The sequence below is a fragment of the Delphinus delphis genome, chromosome 17 (assembly GCF_949987515.2).
Source record: "Delphinus delphis chromosome 17, mDelDel1.2, whole genome shotgun sequence".
NCBI lineage: Eukaryota > Metazoa > Chordata > Mammalia > Artiodactyla > Delphinidae > Delphinus > Delphinus delphis.
In genome coordinates this window covers 13,976,848-13,992,214 of record NC_082699.1, presented here as the reverse complement: position 1 = coordinate 13,992,214, position 15,367 = coordinate 13,976,848, and the positions used below count along the sequence as shown (strand labels likewise).

Below are 15,367 nucleotides of genomic sequence, written 5' to 3'. Positions count from 1 at the left end.
GGAAGCCGTCAATCTCTACAAACCAGGGCCTTCTTTTTCAAAGAAACAGTTGTTCACATTTACCAGCACATCACTGATTTCATCCATCCTATGTGTGCAGCTGAAATGCATTCAGCTTCCTACAGTGTAACAATTTTATAATCTATCCATCTTAGTGTCCACCAGCATACTAACAAATTTGCATACATTTCATGGTTCACGAGACTTGCTTCTCTAACATATTTATCCAGAAGTGGAGATTCTGAGCTTTACTCAGATTTTAGGATAATGGAAGACTAGTTCCAAAATTGTTTATGCCCCATCTGTAGAGTATGAGTTTCTTTTTGTCTCTATCTTCACCAGCACTTGATTTTGCCAGATTTCTTAATTAATGTCAAATAAAAGGTTGTAAAAGAGCATCTCTCTGTAGCCTTAACTTGCTTTTCCTTGATTACTAAACATTTTTCATATGCTCATTGGCCATTTGTGTTTCCTCTTCCGTGAAATGTCTATTCATATCTGTTGCTTATTTTTCTATTGGTTTGCTGATCGTTTCTTTATTAAATTATAGATGTAGTTTATATATTCTGAATATTAATCTTTGATCAGTGACAAATATATTCAAATATAGTTTCCTATTTTGTAGCTTGTCAACTCACTTTTTTCTGGCATCTTTTGATGAACAAGAATTCTCAACACTCTATAGTTGAATATTTTTTAATGTTTAGGAACGTTTGCATCTTGTTTAAGATGTCCTTTTCTATCCAGATGTAAGGAAAATGTTTTCCTATGGTTTCTCTTCTAATTATTCCAATTGGATGTACCGACTGCTCCCTGCTAGAACACTGAATGATGAAGCAGTGATATACCTTAGATGTCACTGTAGTGGCATTACATGTACTTATTTATTTATTCTGCAAACATTTTGAAGTGCCCTGGCATGAACTTAATATGCTACGCCAAGGAGTTTGAATTCTGTCCTATAGAAAATGGGAAAGAAATAGCAGCTTTATTTTTATAAAGATAATGAACCCAAACGGGTGAGTTAGTACAAGGAGAATCTATTTACAGAGCTCTTACACTAGCTAGAGAAAGAGGACAAGGGCATAGACTAGGCAGTCTCAGGGAAAATGAAGATGAGACTGGCTTGGTGACAGTGACATGATTTGAGACCAATTTAACAAAGGGCTGAGAGAGAGGAAGGAAAATCAAGTTTGATATTGACATTTCTGCCCCAAAGACTGAAGGGGTCCATGATGTGCGAATGTGAGTAGGCAATGTAAGCTCCAAAACCAAGTTGGAATTGGTGACAAACTTTGGGGGCAGCCAACGTAGCGTTGACATGTTTGTACCTTAAACAGGCACAGGCGTTAAGAGGCTGCTCCTCAGGACCCACACTTCTTGCTTCATCTTCCCCTTTGCCCTTAACCTCCTGACACACAGCCTGCAGAAGTGGTGGATGTGCGATTGGCAACTACGGTGATTTGGCACAGGGGAAGATGTTTGGTTTAGTTTTCTTTTGTAAAAAATCTTTAAGTGCCGCTAAAATTACAATATCTATTGTTGGATTTAAAACTTACCCAAAAAATCTGGGATTATTTCATCTGGAGAATGAAGTGTTTGCGAGGTCTCTTCTGTCCTTTCCACCAGGTTGTCTCCTTGAAGCCTAAATGATTAACAGTGGTCATTGAAACTCTAATAAGGTTGAATAGTGAAATGTGAACTACATACTACTGAGAACATGACTATGAACTTCTAAACTCTAAAATCAGACATGCTTCTTCCAAGTAGAAATACAGCCTTACCAAAACCTTTGTAATACAGTGTTTTTGCTTTTCTAACCTTTAAGGAAAAGTCCTTCTTCTTTTCTCCTGTATACATGGGAAGATTAGTCTAGATAGAATCTACTTTTCTTCTTAGCCTCACTGAAGAAGGTTTATAGACAAATGTTTTCACGGAAACTACAATGGGGAAGTGATTGGAAGAAAAGCAAGCATCCAACACAGTGTGCTTGCCTGACTTCTGGGTTGAGGGGCATGACAGGGTTCCCATGGCTGCACAGAGGTTTATCAAATACAATTCTCCAAATCAACCAAACCTGCGCTTAAAGGCCTGCAGGTCAAGATTCGTCTCAACAGGGGGTGTGAAGATTCTCGATACGTGTGGCTGCCCAGGGTTCTCATAGACACTGCGTCTTCTTCAGGAGAGGCAGATTACATGGGAACTTTTAGGACAATAGATTTCTGAGTTTCTATATCCTTACCTCTAGAGAGAGACTAGTCTGGGTTTACATTATACTGTGAAACCACTGTATCAAAGGAGGTAGAGCTCATCAATAAATGTTGGAACTCTGACCTAAGAGCAGCAGAATAAGCTCTGCTAATGTTGGAGGACAGTATATCAAATAATCCAGAGACTGGAAATTTCTACCAGTGCCCTTACTTTTTTCTTGCATTTAACTCCCATGAGGTAAGTGCTCTCATGGGAGTATTAATAAAAACATGACATATGCCATTAATATTTTCAAAAATACAAACTCAAATACAATTCATAACTGTACCAGGCTCAACAGTCAAAATTTTCAACTATATCACTGTAGTGGAATCCAATAACATATACGCATGACTCTCTCTTTACCTTTTGTATAATTATAAATATTGTACATTATATTTTTATTCCTACAATATTAAGTATTGTCCATTTCTGTATATATTATACATTTATACTTACATATTACCTTCTGTACACAAACCATATTTACTGTATTATACAAGCTAATTAAATAATTCTCAAGAGTAGCTTGCTGATAGTCATATAAAACTCTTGGGTCAAAAATCTTACACTTTTAGTTAAGTTTTAAATTTTTACTCTAAAAAAACAGCATCACTTTTAAGAGACTGATTTAGCTACATACTTCCCAAATCTGCCCAACTATTTCTTTTTATTTTGTTTACTTCTAATAATTGGGAAATATTCTTTTTTCATCAAAATTATCAAAGAAAGAAAGTATGTAGGTACACAAGATAGTGAAACATGTAAGTAAAAATTATCATTAAAAATTAACAATGAGCTCCAACACCTTTGGGTATTTAACATTAGGTTAAAAACCTAAACAGAAAATAAATCTCCAACAAAGGCAGAATGAAACAAGAAATCAGAAGTAAGCTGTAATTTTTTTTTTTGCTCATTGCAAGCTTCAATAAAAAGAGATACTTACTTGGTATTTATCAATATGCTCAATAATAACCCAAATGTTGTGGAGATGTGAAGAAATTGCTACTGCCCTTGATTTCACAGAGTTCTCAATTTAGCTGAGTTGAAAAGACAAATGGCCATGAAAACAACCAACAAATTGGGTGGCCCTGAAGCCGGCTCATCTTTGTCCGAACAGTGCCCTCCAGATACCTTAAGAGTTGAATTCACCGTGACTTGGCAGCAACTCCATTGAGGAATGCTTCTCAGCCCTGCTATCCTTGAGCACTCTGCCAATGTTTCCCAAGCTGTAATCCACATAGCATTACTTTTGTAAGAGGTTAATAGGTACTATGTAAACAAGAGTTGTGTGGGCAAGTCTGGGAAATACGGTCTTAATAAAAGTTAAATCTTTTTGTTTTTTTTACACCTCAAGAGTTATACTCATACTTTCAAACATTTTCACTTTGCTTTCTAAAACTCCCCTTCCATATTAAACACTCTTCTATATTCTCAGCTGCTAAACACAGTGTTTTTTGCTCTTCCTTGTCATAACTGAAGCCCGTTTCTCGTCTAAGAATATGACATCCCTTTTTCCTCTAAGAATATTATAGTACCTCCTCTCCAAAGGAGGCTGTCTAAGCCCTCAACCTCAGCTAACACAGGATTATAAATATTAACCTGTTCTCTTTCTGCCTGTGAAGACTTCCATCAGGTTCAATATTTTCTTCTTCAACTCAAGTGTCACTATTATCGTGAATGATCTTTGTGTTCATGTGTATCTACCTGCTAATTTCAAAGTCCCTCCATCTCAAATCTGGAGAGCTTCCCTTCCATTTCACCTTCCCTAACCCAAGGACAGATACCTCAATTGCTCTGTCAGAAATCTTTAAATCCAATATCCTGTTCTCTGACAACAAACTCGCCTCCTGTAGGCTCTTTCACAAACTCACTTTCTCTTTAATCAAACATAGATCTTCATTTTCCCTTGGTTTTCTCCCGGTTTCACACCTTTCCTGATTTCCTTCCTGCCCTCCTCAGCTGGGACTTACTGCCCCCTCAATTCCCATGCACCCATGTCCTTTAAGTCATTACTGCCAACCAGACCCGAACCCTGTGTTAACTCATCATTTTCATTCACATGTGCAGCTGAAAACTACTGGTGAAAATCAGGACACTCTAGGACTGATGAGTATAAATCAATAGTCTCCAACTTTAAACTTTGGCTTCTCGGTTGTTTTTCTTTCTTCCATTCTTTACAAAGTCTTTTCAAAAATATCACCTCTCTCCTGTGTCATCCAGAAAAATTATCTAATCAGGAATAAGGACTTCCCACTCCCCGTCACACAGCACCAACAGAATTATCTTCACCCTGACCTGTGTATTCACCACCTTTCCAATTCACAGAGGATGAGAGACCTCTCCCCTGACTAAGGCTTAGACCATCCATCAGGCTGGTGATTTGGGTCCCATGATCTCATCTGCCTCTTGGACCTAATTTCTTTTACTCACCACCACTCATCCTGTTTATCTCTACTGCTCATTTCCCACAGCATAGAAACAAGTTCACTTCTGCTGCAGCCTTAAAAAAACAAAACAAAACAAAACAAATGCCTCCCATAATTATCTAAAAGATCTACCTGTTGCTTTATCTAGTCTATTCTTCTTTGAGCCAAACTCCCTAAACATTCCAAAAATCCCTGAATGCCTTTTTAAAAAATTGAAGTATAACATAAAATATCCTATTAGTTTCAGGTGTGCATCACAGTGATTTATGTATACATTCTGAAATGGTCACCAGAAGTTTAGTTACCATCTGTCACCATGCAAAGTTATTACAATATTATTGACCATATTCCTTATGCTGCACATTACACCCCCATGACTTACTTATTTTATAACTGGAAGTTGGTGCCTCTTAATCTCTTTCACCTATTTCGGCTGCCCCTCACCCCCCTCCCCTCTAGCAACCACCAGTTTGATCTCTGTATCTATGAGTCTGTTTCTGTTTTGTTTTATTTGTTCCTTTGCTTTGTGTTTTAGATTCCACATATGGACACTTGGGTTGTTTCCATATCTTGGCTATTGTAAATAATGCTGCAATGAACATATGGTTGCATATAGTTTTTTGAGTTAGTCTTTTTGTTTTTGTTTTGTTTTCAGACAAATACTCAGAAGTGGAATTGCTGGATCATATGGTAGCTTTATTTTTAATTTTTTGAGGAACCCCCATACTGTTTTCCATGGTAGCTACACCAACTTAATTCCTACCAACAGTGCATGAGGATTCCCTTTTCTTCACATCCTTGCAAACCCTTGTTATTTTTTGTCTTTCTGATAATAGCCATTCTGACAGGTGTGAAGTAAAGTCTCATTGTGGTTTTGATTTGCATTTCCCTGACAATTAGTGATGTTCAGCATCTTTTCATGTGCCTGTTGGCCATCTACATGCCTTCTTTGAAGAAAAAAAAGTCTATTCAGGTCCTCTCCCCACTTTTTAAATCCGGTTGTTTGTTTTTTTGATTTTGAGTTGTACAGCTCTTTATATGTTTGATACTAACTCTCCACCAATGCCTTTACTTCCACAGTTTTAATTCACCCTTCAACTTATTTATTTTATTTTTTACATCTTTATTTGAGTATAATTGCTTTACAATGCTGTGTTAGTTTCTGCTTTATAACAAAATGAATCAGCTATACATATATCCCCATACCTCCTCCCTCTTGCATCTCCCTCCCACCCTCCCTATCCCACCCCTCTAGTCAGTCACAAAGCACTGAGCTGATCTCCCTGTGCTATGCGGCTCCTTCCCACTAGCTATCTATTTTACATTTGGTAGTGTATATATGTCCCTGCCACTCTCTCACTTCGTCCCAGCTTACCCTTCCTCCTCCCCATGTCCTCAAGACCATTCTCTACGTCTGCGTTTTTATTCCTGTCCTGCCCCTAGGTTCTTCAGAACCTTTTTTTTTTCCCCTAGATTCCATATATATGTGTTAGCATATGGTATTTGTCTTTCTCTTTCTGACTTACTTCACTCTGTATGACAGTCTCTAGGTCCATCCACCTCACTACAAATAACTCAATTTTGTTTCTTTTTATGGCTGAGTAATATCCCATAGTATATATGTGCCACATCTTCTTTATCCATTCATCTGTCGATGGACACTTAAGTTGCTTCCATGTCCTGGCTATTGTAAATAGAGCTGCAATGAACATTGTGGTACATGACTCTTTTTGAATTATGGTTTTCTCAGGGTATATGTCCAGTAGTGGGATTGCTGGGTCATATGGTAGTTCTATTTTTAGTTTTTTAAGGAACCTCCATACTGTTCTCCATAGTGGCCGTATCAATTTACATTCCCACCAACAGTGCAGGAGGGCTTCCTTTTCTCCACACCCTCTCCAGCATTTATTGTTTCTAGATTTTTTTGATGATGGCCATTCTGACTGGTGTGAGGTGATACTTCATTGTAGTTTTGATTTGCATTTCTCTAATGATTAGTGATATTGAGCATCCTTTCATGTGTTTGTTGGCAATCTGTTTATCTTCTTTGGAAAAATGTTTATTTAGGTCTTCTGCCCATTTTTGGATTGGGTGGTTTGTGTTTTTGGTATTGAGCTGCATGAGCTGCTTGTAAATTTTGGAGATTAATCCTTTGTCAGTTGCTTCATTTGCAAATATTTTCTCCCATTCTGAGGCTTGTCTTTTGGTCTTGTTGATGGTTTCCTTTGCTGTGCAAAAGCTTTGAAGTTTCATTAGGTCCCATTTGTTTATTTTTGGTTTTATTTCCATTACTCTAGGAGGTGGGTCAAAAAGGATCTTGCTGTGATTTATGTCATAGAGTGTTCTGCTTATGTTTTCCTCTAAGAGTTTTATAGTGTCTGGCCTTACATTTAGGTCTTTAATCTATTTTGAGTTTATTTTTGTATATGGTGTTAGGGAGTGTTCTAATTTCATTCCCTCAACTTATTTTAATTTGCTTTGTGCTCCTAACATTCTGAGATGACTGGTTATACTAAGACTACCTGACCTTCTAATTGCCACATACGGTTGAAAACTTTCTGATATTGTTTTTATTTTACTTTCAGCTGTACTTTGTATGAACACTCTTTTCCCACTCTGCACCATCTCCCTGAATCAGCTCATCCACTCTTATGATTTTAACTACATTTACAGTGAGTTTTTTCAAATCTTGAGTTCTCAGCTCAAGATTGGTGTACCCAGATTCTTGCAGGACATTTTAATTGGATTAACCATAAGCATCTCAAAGGGAACTTGTCCAAAGCAAACTCATCTTCATCATACCCTGCCTCATATTACACATAGCTAATCAATCCCAGCCTTGTTAATTATTCTTCCTAAAGAGATTTCCTGACTCTATCACTTCTTCTTTATGCTACTACTATAATTGTGCTGTTCATCTTTACTTGCTTGGATTATTAGTTTCCTTGATGATATTCATACAGAGAAACTTGTCCTTCAAAAACCCATTTTTTCCATATGGCTACCAGAAAGTTCAAAATAAATCCTCATGCTTTATTATTCTCATGCTTTAAATATTTTAGTGCAAGAGATTTTAACATGAGTATGCTTAGACACGCCCACAGACAGGTTTCAGGGGACTCACTGTAATTCACAATAAATGGAATAAAAATTTTTGGTGGATTGCTCTTTTTTGGACAGGGAGACAGTAACTTCAACCAGATTCTCAAAACAATCCTTGCCTCAAAGGAGTTTAACAGCTGCCATTTTTACTGGCTTCTCATCACCTGCAAAATGAGTTACGGTTTCCTTACCAAGTCATTCAAGTCTCTCTGTTGCACAACCCCTACCTGTGTCTGCAACTTCACCTTCTTGGATATTTCCCCATGGAATTTATACTCCATAAACTCCAAACTGCTTTTATTTCTGTGCAGATATTTTATTAAGCCTCTGTGCCATTATATAATTATCTCTGGCAGAATTTACGTTCCCCTCTTTTACTATTCAGCTTAATCCTAGGTTTTAATTACAGATTCTCCTTTTTTTCAGAAGCTTTTCTTCCAGAAGTCTTTGCACCTTTGCAAATCTTTACCATATTTAATTGCTTGTTTTCATGTCTATCAACACAAACCAAGTGTCTTAAAGATAAGAATTTTATTTTTCATATTTTTATGTCCCTAAAGCCTAGCTTAGGTTGAGCTTGGTACACTGTAAGCTCTAAAAGAGATTTCTTAAGGTATTTTTTAGTGAGTAGCTCACCTTGGAGATAAGGAAAGGAAAAGCAGACCCAGCCTATGTATAAGGAATTTTCTACAGAATACTTTAGTGTATTTACAATTACATTCTCTTGAAAAGGGGTGAAAATTATCCTACATATATCTAGGCTTATAAATGAGATGCTAAAGGTTGCACCTGCACAAAGCTGGTTGCCACAGCTAGAAACATGTGCCAAAATAGTTGCTAATTAAAGTTGGGGTATTTGAAGTGAGGTGCAAGCAGAGGTGACAAAGATGGCAAATGAGTTTGGGTTTCAAATAAACGAATCAGATTTCATTTAATACTGACCAGTGCGACCTGGCTAGAGGAAATGCTGTTATAAATGTCAGTAAATTATACATCCAAGTTTGTGAGTCAACAGTCACCTTCCATTGACTCAGTCTCAATAGTGAATAAGCCAATGAAAGATAGCATCCTCAGAGACTACTGTAGTGCCTATCACAGCCTATCATAGTACCAGGCACATGTATGTGATCAATAGACATTTGTTAAGTAAATGCTGCTGAAAAGTCCCTACGTCTTAGAAAATAGCCTTCAGGAAGATGGACCAGTAAAGAGAAAAGATGTTGAAGCTCATTCAGGAGTTTTGTGGCCATAGCAGTGGTTCAAATTTTGCTTGCTTGGTAATGTTTTGAGATCCAGCTGGTTCCAACGTCTCGCTCTGTAAGAAGATGCAAGGAAACCAAAACCAGAGCTAAGTAGCAGCCCAGTCCTAGTCCAAAATGGTCAGTAAAACACATCACCACCAGCCGTACACATTTTGAGGAGGGAGTTTTGAATAGTGTAAGCGGTGGGAGGATAGAGAAAGTTATGAGCGCTACTTCTTTTCTATACTTTTTTAAAAAAAATCCAAGACATTCAGTAAGAAAACATTTTTTTAAAAAACCTCTGGTATTGTCAATTCAGTTGACACATGATGTGATGAGAGAAGACTCAAATAAGTGCATTCTTAACTTTTCACACTGGCCTGGAAGACATTCAGATTCACGAGCAGCCATCTTTCTGTTTTTATGTTATCACACTATATATGACATATTTTAATCTTCCCTGAACACTTTCTGGAAGAAAATAGTATCTAACTAAAGAGTAGACACTCATCAAATGTTTTTTTTGAAACAAATTGAATACATTATGGCATGCATGAAATTAAATGCCAAGCTAACATTTCTAACATATCTAGTTCAGAGGAAATGATGAATAGAATCTGGATTAATTCAACAAATGTTAATGGAGTACGTGGTACTTGCACTGAGCTTTGAAAATGCTAAAGTTTGATTAGATGAAGAAAAAGAGGAAGGGTGTTCCAAGGAAAGAGCAGTGAAATAATAGAGTACATTTACTTTGGAAAAAGAAGCCGTTCGGGGGAAAAAGGTAAAAAAAGAAAAGAAGAAAGAGAGAGAAAGAGAGAGAGAGAGAGGAAAAAGGAACACCAAGTATAACAAAAAACTGACTAAGAGCTTCAGTGAAAGTAGTGTATTGAAAGCCACAAACACATCTAGATTATAAGATGTATTCAGAAGGGAGCTTGCAAACTAAACAAGAATTAGACTTAATGTAGCGGGAAACTTTGAAAGTTTTAAATTATTGTCTAATACAATAAAAGCTGCACCAAGAAAATAATATTCATTGAGGCATCTTGTAAGGCCATTTGGGAAGCTCTCGCAATAAACCAGAAATGGAAGATCAAAAGCATGGAGTGACCAGGTCTAGGCAAGTGCCTACAATGGCCCAAGCATTGTTCCAGTTTGGGGGGTTGCAGTTGGGGGCTGTGGACACGATGAACCAAATTCCCATCCTCAATGGAGCTTTCATCCTACCGACCAAAGATGACGAACAAACGAACAACTAAAATACATAGAATCGGTGTTAATAAGAAAGCTGGTTAAAAATCAAGGATGGAGGGCTTCCCTGGTGGCGCAGTGGTTGAGAGTCTGCCTGCCGATGCAGGGGACACGGGTTCGTACCCTGGTCTGGGAGGATCCCACATGCCGCGGAGCGGCTAGGCCCGTAAGCCATGGCCGCTGGGCCTGCATGTCCAGAGCCTGTGCTCCACAACGGGAGAGGCCACAACAGTGAGAGGCCCGTGTACCGCGAAAAAAAAAAAAAAAAAAAATCAAGGATGGAAAGTAGAGCCAGAAAGAGCCTATATAGGAAGACTCCAGAGAAAGGGTAGTATGCAATTTTACATAGTGTGTCCAGGGACAGCTTCATCAGTGGACAATATTTGAGCCAAAACTTGAAGCAATGAGGGACTAAGCAAATAGATGCCTGAGAAAGAGCATTACAAGGAGAGGGAAGAGCAAATTGAAGCCAATGACTGGTGTGGAGTGAACGAGGGGTACATAGCAGGATATGCTGTCCGAGAGGAAGCTGAGGCTAGACCAGGTAGGACATTCTACAGTGCTGGGGAGGAAGAAATTTCCCTCCACCCTTCCAGGTTCTTTTGGCTGGTCTAAGAATTAAGCTGACAGGAGACTTCTGTTTCTTAAAAATAACCTGCCCAGCTTAATCCTCACGCCAAAGAGATCTTCTGGGGTGGCAAATTTTGCTCCCCTACAACATCATCTAGAAATTCGATGCTAGAATATGTAGTCTTCTTCCCCAGGAAAATGGGAAGCCTGTTGGTGGTGGGGGGGGTTGACGCAGAGAAGGGACATGATCAGACTTTGCTTTAAGAAGGATCACTCTGCCTGCTGTGTGGAGAATTCACTGTGGGCAGCAAGCGTGGCTGCAGGGAGATTCCTTAGGAGGTTATCCCGCCAACTTTGTTGAGCGGTGCGCATGGCTTGCCCAAGGGCGGCAGTGGTGGAGGTGATAAGAAGCAGACTGATTCTGGGTAAATTCTGCAGCTGGAGCCCACAGTCCATCTGATATGTGAGACTTGGAGGTTGTGAGAGAAAAAGAGGAATAAACAATGTCACCATTTTTCTGTCCTAGGCAACTGAAATGATCATGCTGCCATTTGCTGAGGTAAGGAAAACTGAGGGAAAAGCAAATTTGGTGGGGATAAGTGGACTTTAGCTGGGGACATGGTATGTTTCAAGTGCATTTTAGACGTGCTGGTGGAGAGGTGCAGAGAGGCATTTGGATATCTGTGGGGAGATGCTGAACAGAATGAGTTGTGCACTAGGCTTGGCCTCTCTGGGCTCTAAAATCTCTACAGAGAACTTCAGAATATGATATACTACTGCTTAATTGAGCTATTTTGAAGGATGGGTAATTCTGTTTCACTGGAAAGTAAATAGTATACCATGATAAGTGCCGATTAGACCAGGGGAACCACAATAAACAGTTTAGGTTTTAAGAAATTTTGAACCGTTTTCTTCAAAGGGTTAGAAAATTAACTTATCCTTCCCCTCTAAAGTCTTTTTTTTTTTTTGCGGTACGCGGGCCTCCAGGCTCAGCGGCCATGGCTCACGAGCCCAGCCGCTCTGCAGCACGCGGGATCCTCCCGGACCGGGGCACGAACCCGTGTCCCCTGCATTGGCAGGCGGACTCTCAACCACTGCGCCACCAGGGAAGCCCCCCTCTAAAGTCTTTTAATTCACAAATCCTCTTTCATAACATCAGTCAGAGAGTTATTTCTAAGTCTCTTTCTAAATGTTAATTTTCCATTTTAGGATTCCAGTACGTTTCTCCAGAATTATTTTTTGATGGAAATTTTAGCAACTTATTCTCACTCATTTTTTTAAATAAATTTATTTATTTTATTTTATTATTTATTTTTGGCCACATTGGGTCTTTGTTGCTGCGTGTGGGCTTTCTCTAGTTGCGGCGAGCGGGGGCTACTCTTCATTGCGGTGCACAGCTTCTTATTGCGGTGGCTTCTCGTAGTGGAGCACGGGCTCTAGGCGCATGGGCTTCAGTAGTTGTGGTGTGTGGGCTCAGTAGTTGTGGCTCACGGGCTCCAGAGCACAGGCTCAATAGTTGTGGCACGTGGGCTCAGTAGTTGTGGCACGCAGGCTCAGTAGTTGCGGCTCATACACTCTAGAGCACACGCAGGCTCAGTAGTTGTGGTGCCCGGGGTTAGTTGCCCTGCGGCATGTGGGATCTTCCTGGACCAGGGCTCGAACCCGTGTCCCCTGCATTGGCAGGCAGATTCTTAACCACTGCACCACCAAGGAAGCCCATTTACTCCATTTTGAAGTCTTAGAAAAGCCATATTGTCATCAGCATCAAACATTTATCGGGGATCTTCAGAGGCAAAGCCCACCATTGAGCAACGAGCCTGCAATCTGGCGCGAGACCTGCGTGTATTTTCATGATCTCTCTAATTACTCGGCAAGCTTCCTGAAGTCAGAGACCAAGTCTGATAGCCACCACACCATCAGGGCTTAGCAGAGTAACTTACACTTGTGCCCCCTCACCAGAATAACTACCTAATTTAAATGGCATCTATCCGAAGTCGCTAAACACCTGTAAGAGTTCCTTCTCTACTCTAGAAAAATGGTGCTGCTGTCTTGTGGAACTTTGCCGCCCTCCACCCAAGTCCCAACCAAGTCCCAGTTCTTCAGAGAACTACCTGGATGTTCTTCCTCCCACTCTGTTTTCCAAGCCCACTGACTCCACCTCGGGGGTCTCCTTTACCCCTGGTCATTCCAGTTGACCCTTTGGTGGGCGGTCTGGCCCTTTGATACCATCTCTCAGCCCCTCAGCCGCGCTGTCTGTGCCCCAGACGCAGCTCTACTTCCCACTCCAGAACCTCTGACAAATACTTCGGCCCCAGTGAATCCCTCGCCAAGAGAAAATTTCCAACAGTACCTACACTTCCCTCCTTATTCTAGGATATTCACTTAAAAACTCTTCCTTCCAGCATTCATCTGTAGGCACTCTGCCTTTCCTTTTCTCTTGCTATGCCATGTGAGCAATGCATCAAGATGAAGCCCCTTTTTCCTGACAGTGGAATGGAACAGAATAACATTCTCTTTCACCAGAGGGCTTTCTTTATATTCTGCTTTTTAAATTCTCTCCCTTGTTCACAAGAATCTTTGAACATAAAGCTCTAAAGTATAATGATGGATGGTGACATAGAGATAAAAACCATGCTCTTTCCTCTTAAATTTTCCTTTTAATTTCCTACCTCCTGAAAGTAAGATATGAGCCTACAAAATATCGGTAACTCTCTAATCAAATTTGTAGTTCTCTCAGGCATACCTGATTGCGGACGTGTAGCTGCCATTGGGTGGCCTCTTATCTGGGCTGCTAATTACTCTCCTGGCAGAAGTTTAAGAATTCTAAAACCAAATCTAAGGGAAGCACACATGGAGAATAGATGTCCTTTGTTTTCGGTCTCTTCTGCTTTACCTCAACTCAAACGTAAAAATGTCAACACAAAGTTAGGAAGAGAAGATCCCGCACGGAGCAGGGCTGATTCTTACGCCTTGGGACTACTAAACTCGATTTTCCAGGCAGATGTGACCAATCTGTGGGCCACCGACACACACCTTGGTCAGATTATTACTCGCACAAAGGATGACCCTGGGGACATTCCAACCTTCCTGAAATCCAAGGCAGTCATGAAAAAGGATTACATTCAAATTGCCAGACAGCTCCGGAGCTAAGAAAACTCCTAGAGAAAGCAGCCAAACATGGAATGCTGAGCTAGAGGCAGCTCTGGGCATTGGAATCCTCAAGCCTCCTTCAACACGACCATTCATCCACATTTTAAACTGGATTTCATATCTATAAAATGATCTGGTGAAGTGTGGGTATGCTCTCAGCCTGCCATTATCCCTAGAGAGGACCCTTTTTAAAATCTATCTACATAGAAATAGGCAGTTAAGGTCCTTATTTGACAGTGTAGAGCAATGTTCTCAACTTTTAGGGTGCATTGGAATCACCTAGAGGACTTCTTAAAACACAGCTTGCTGGGCTCCACCCAAAGAGCTCCTGAGTCAGGTCTGGAGCGTGGCCCAGGAATTGTCTTTCTACCAAGTTCTCAGGTGATGCCCACACTGCAGGCTGGGGGACAGCCCTTCATATTGCCTCCTCTTTATAGCTCTGGAAGGGATGGAGTTCCCCAGCCATCCTCACTGTGTAGTCATAGTATACCATGCCTGGGATGCCAAAAATAGAGAAGACTCTACCAGAGGATGTTGGTATTTCTCTTCCTCCAACTAGCTGGGTGTTGACTTTAGCTGAACACTAAATTTTATTCCCAGGTATGTACGATTCCATCTTACTGAAGTTAGAAATCTCAGAGTCAGACTGCACTTGAGCTGAGGATACTGCATACGTAGCCTAAATCAGAGCATCGCTGAGCCAATCTGCCTGGTCAGCAGGCATCTAGCATAGCAGCAGCTGTAAGAAGTCTTCTTAAAGCCCTGATTTCTAACAGGCTGAAAAATGGGATTGTGTGGGGAGCCAAAGCACCCTTTTGAAAAACGGCCCAAACTTTTGTTCCTTCCTTAGCCATTCCTTCCTTTAATCAGAGACCCTTTACTCATGGTACTGAAACTGAAAGCTGCCTCACTTGTGTACCTGATGGAAGACCACCCCCTCTTTCGTATATGCCCTGGAAACATCTGTTAGATTGCTGAGTTCTTATGTATATAGTCAATCCCTCTCCCTCTCTGAAGCAGTTGAAGGCAAACTCAACACTGTCAGATTTTTCCATGCTACAGCCCTGGAAGTGACAATATGTCGTGCTGCCTTAGTCAGATGGTTTATGTTCCTTTCTTTGCGATTTCCATTTCATAACATTTGAAGTAATTGAAAGTACGTTGTGATGACTAGCAGAATTATGAGGCATACTGATTTCCCAAATTACAAGTAATATTACTTTGTACCAGAGAGAGGTAAGATTTTAGCAGAGTTCTATCTGTCTACAGATGGCAATTGAGAGAATGTTGCCAATGATATATATGCATTATCACGAACTCTGAGAAATTGTTACTTGATATGGAACTAGCATGAGGGAATGAACCATGGGC

The 15,367-nt window shown here is 40.2% G+C and overlaps 1 protein-coding gene across 1 annotated transcript in view; it reads right to left on the bottom strand.

Moving 5' to 3' along the window:
* C17H8orf34 (chromosome 17 C8orf34 homolog) overlaps window positions 1–15,367 on the bottom strand; it is a 344,433-nt gene that overhangs the window by 90,096 nt on the left and 238,970 nt on the right. The window contains exon 9 of the mRNA XM_059995457.2: window positions 1,560–1,645. Within this exon, the coding sequence (XP_059851440.2) occupies window positions 1,560–1,645 (86 nt within the window). The remainder of the gene's footprint in view (window positions 1–1,559; window positions 1,646–15,367) is intronic.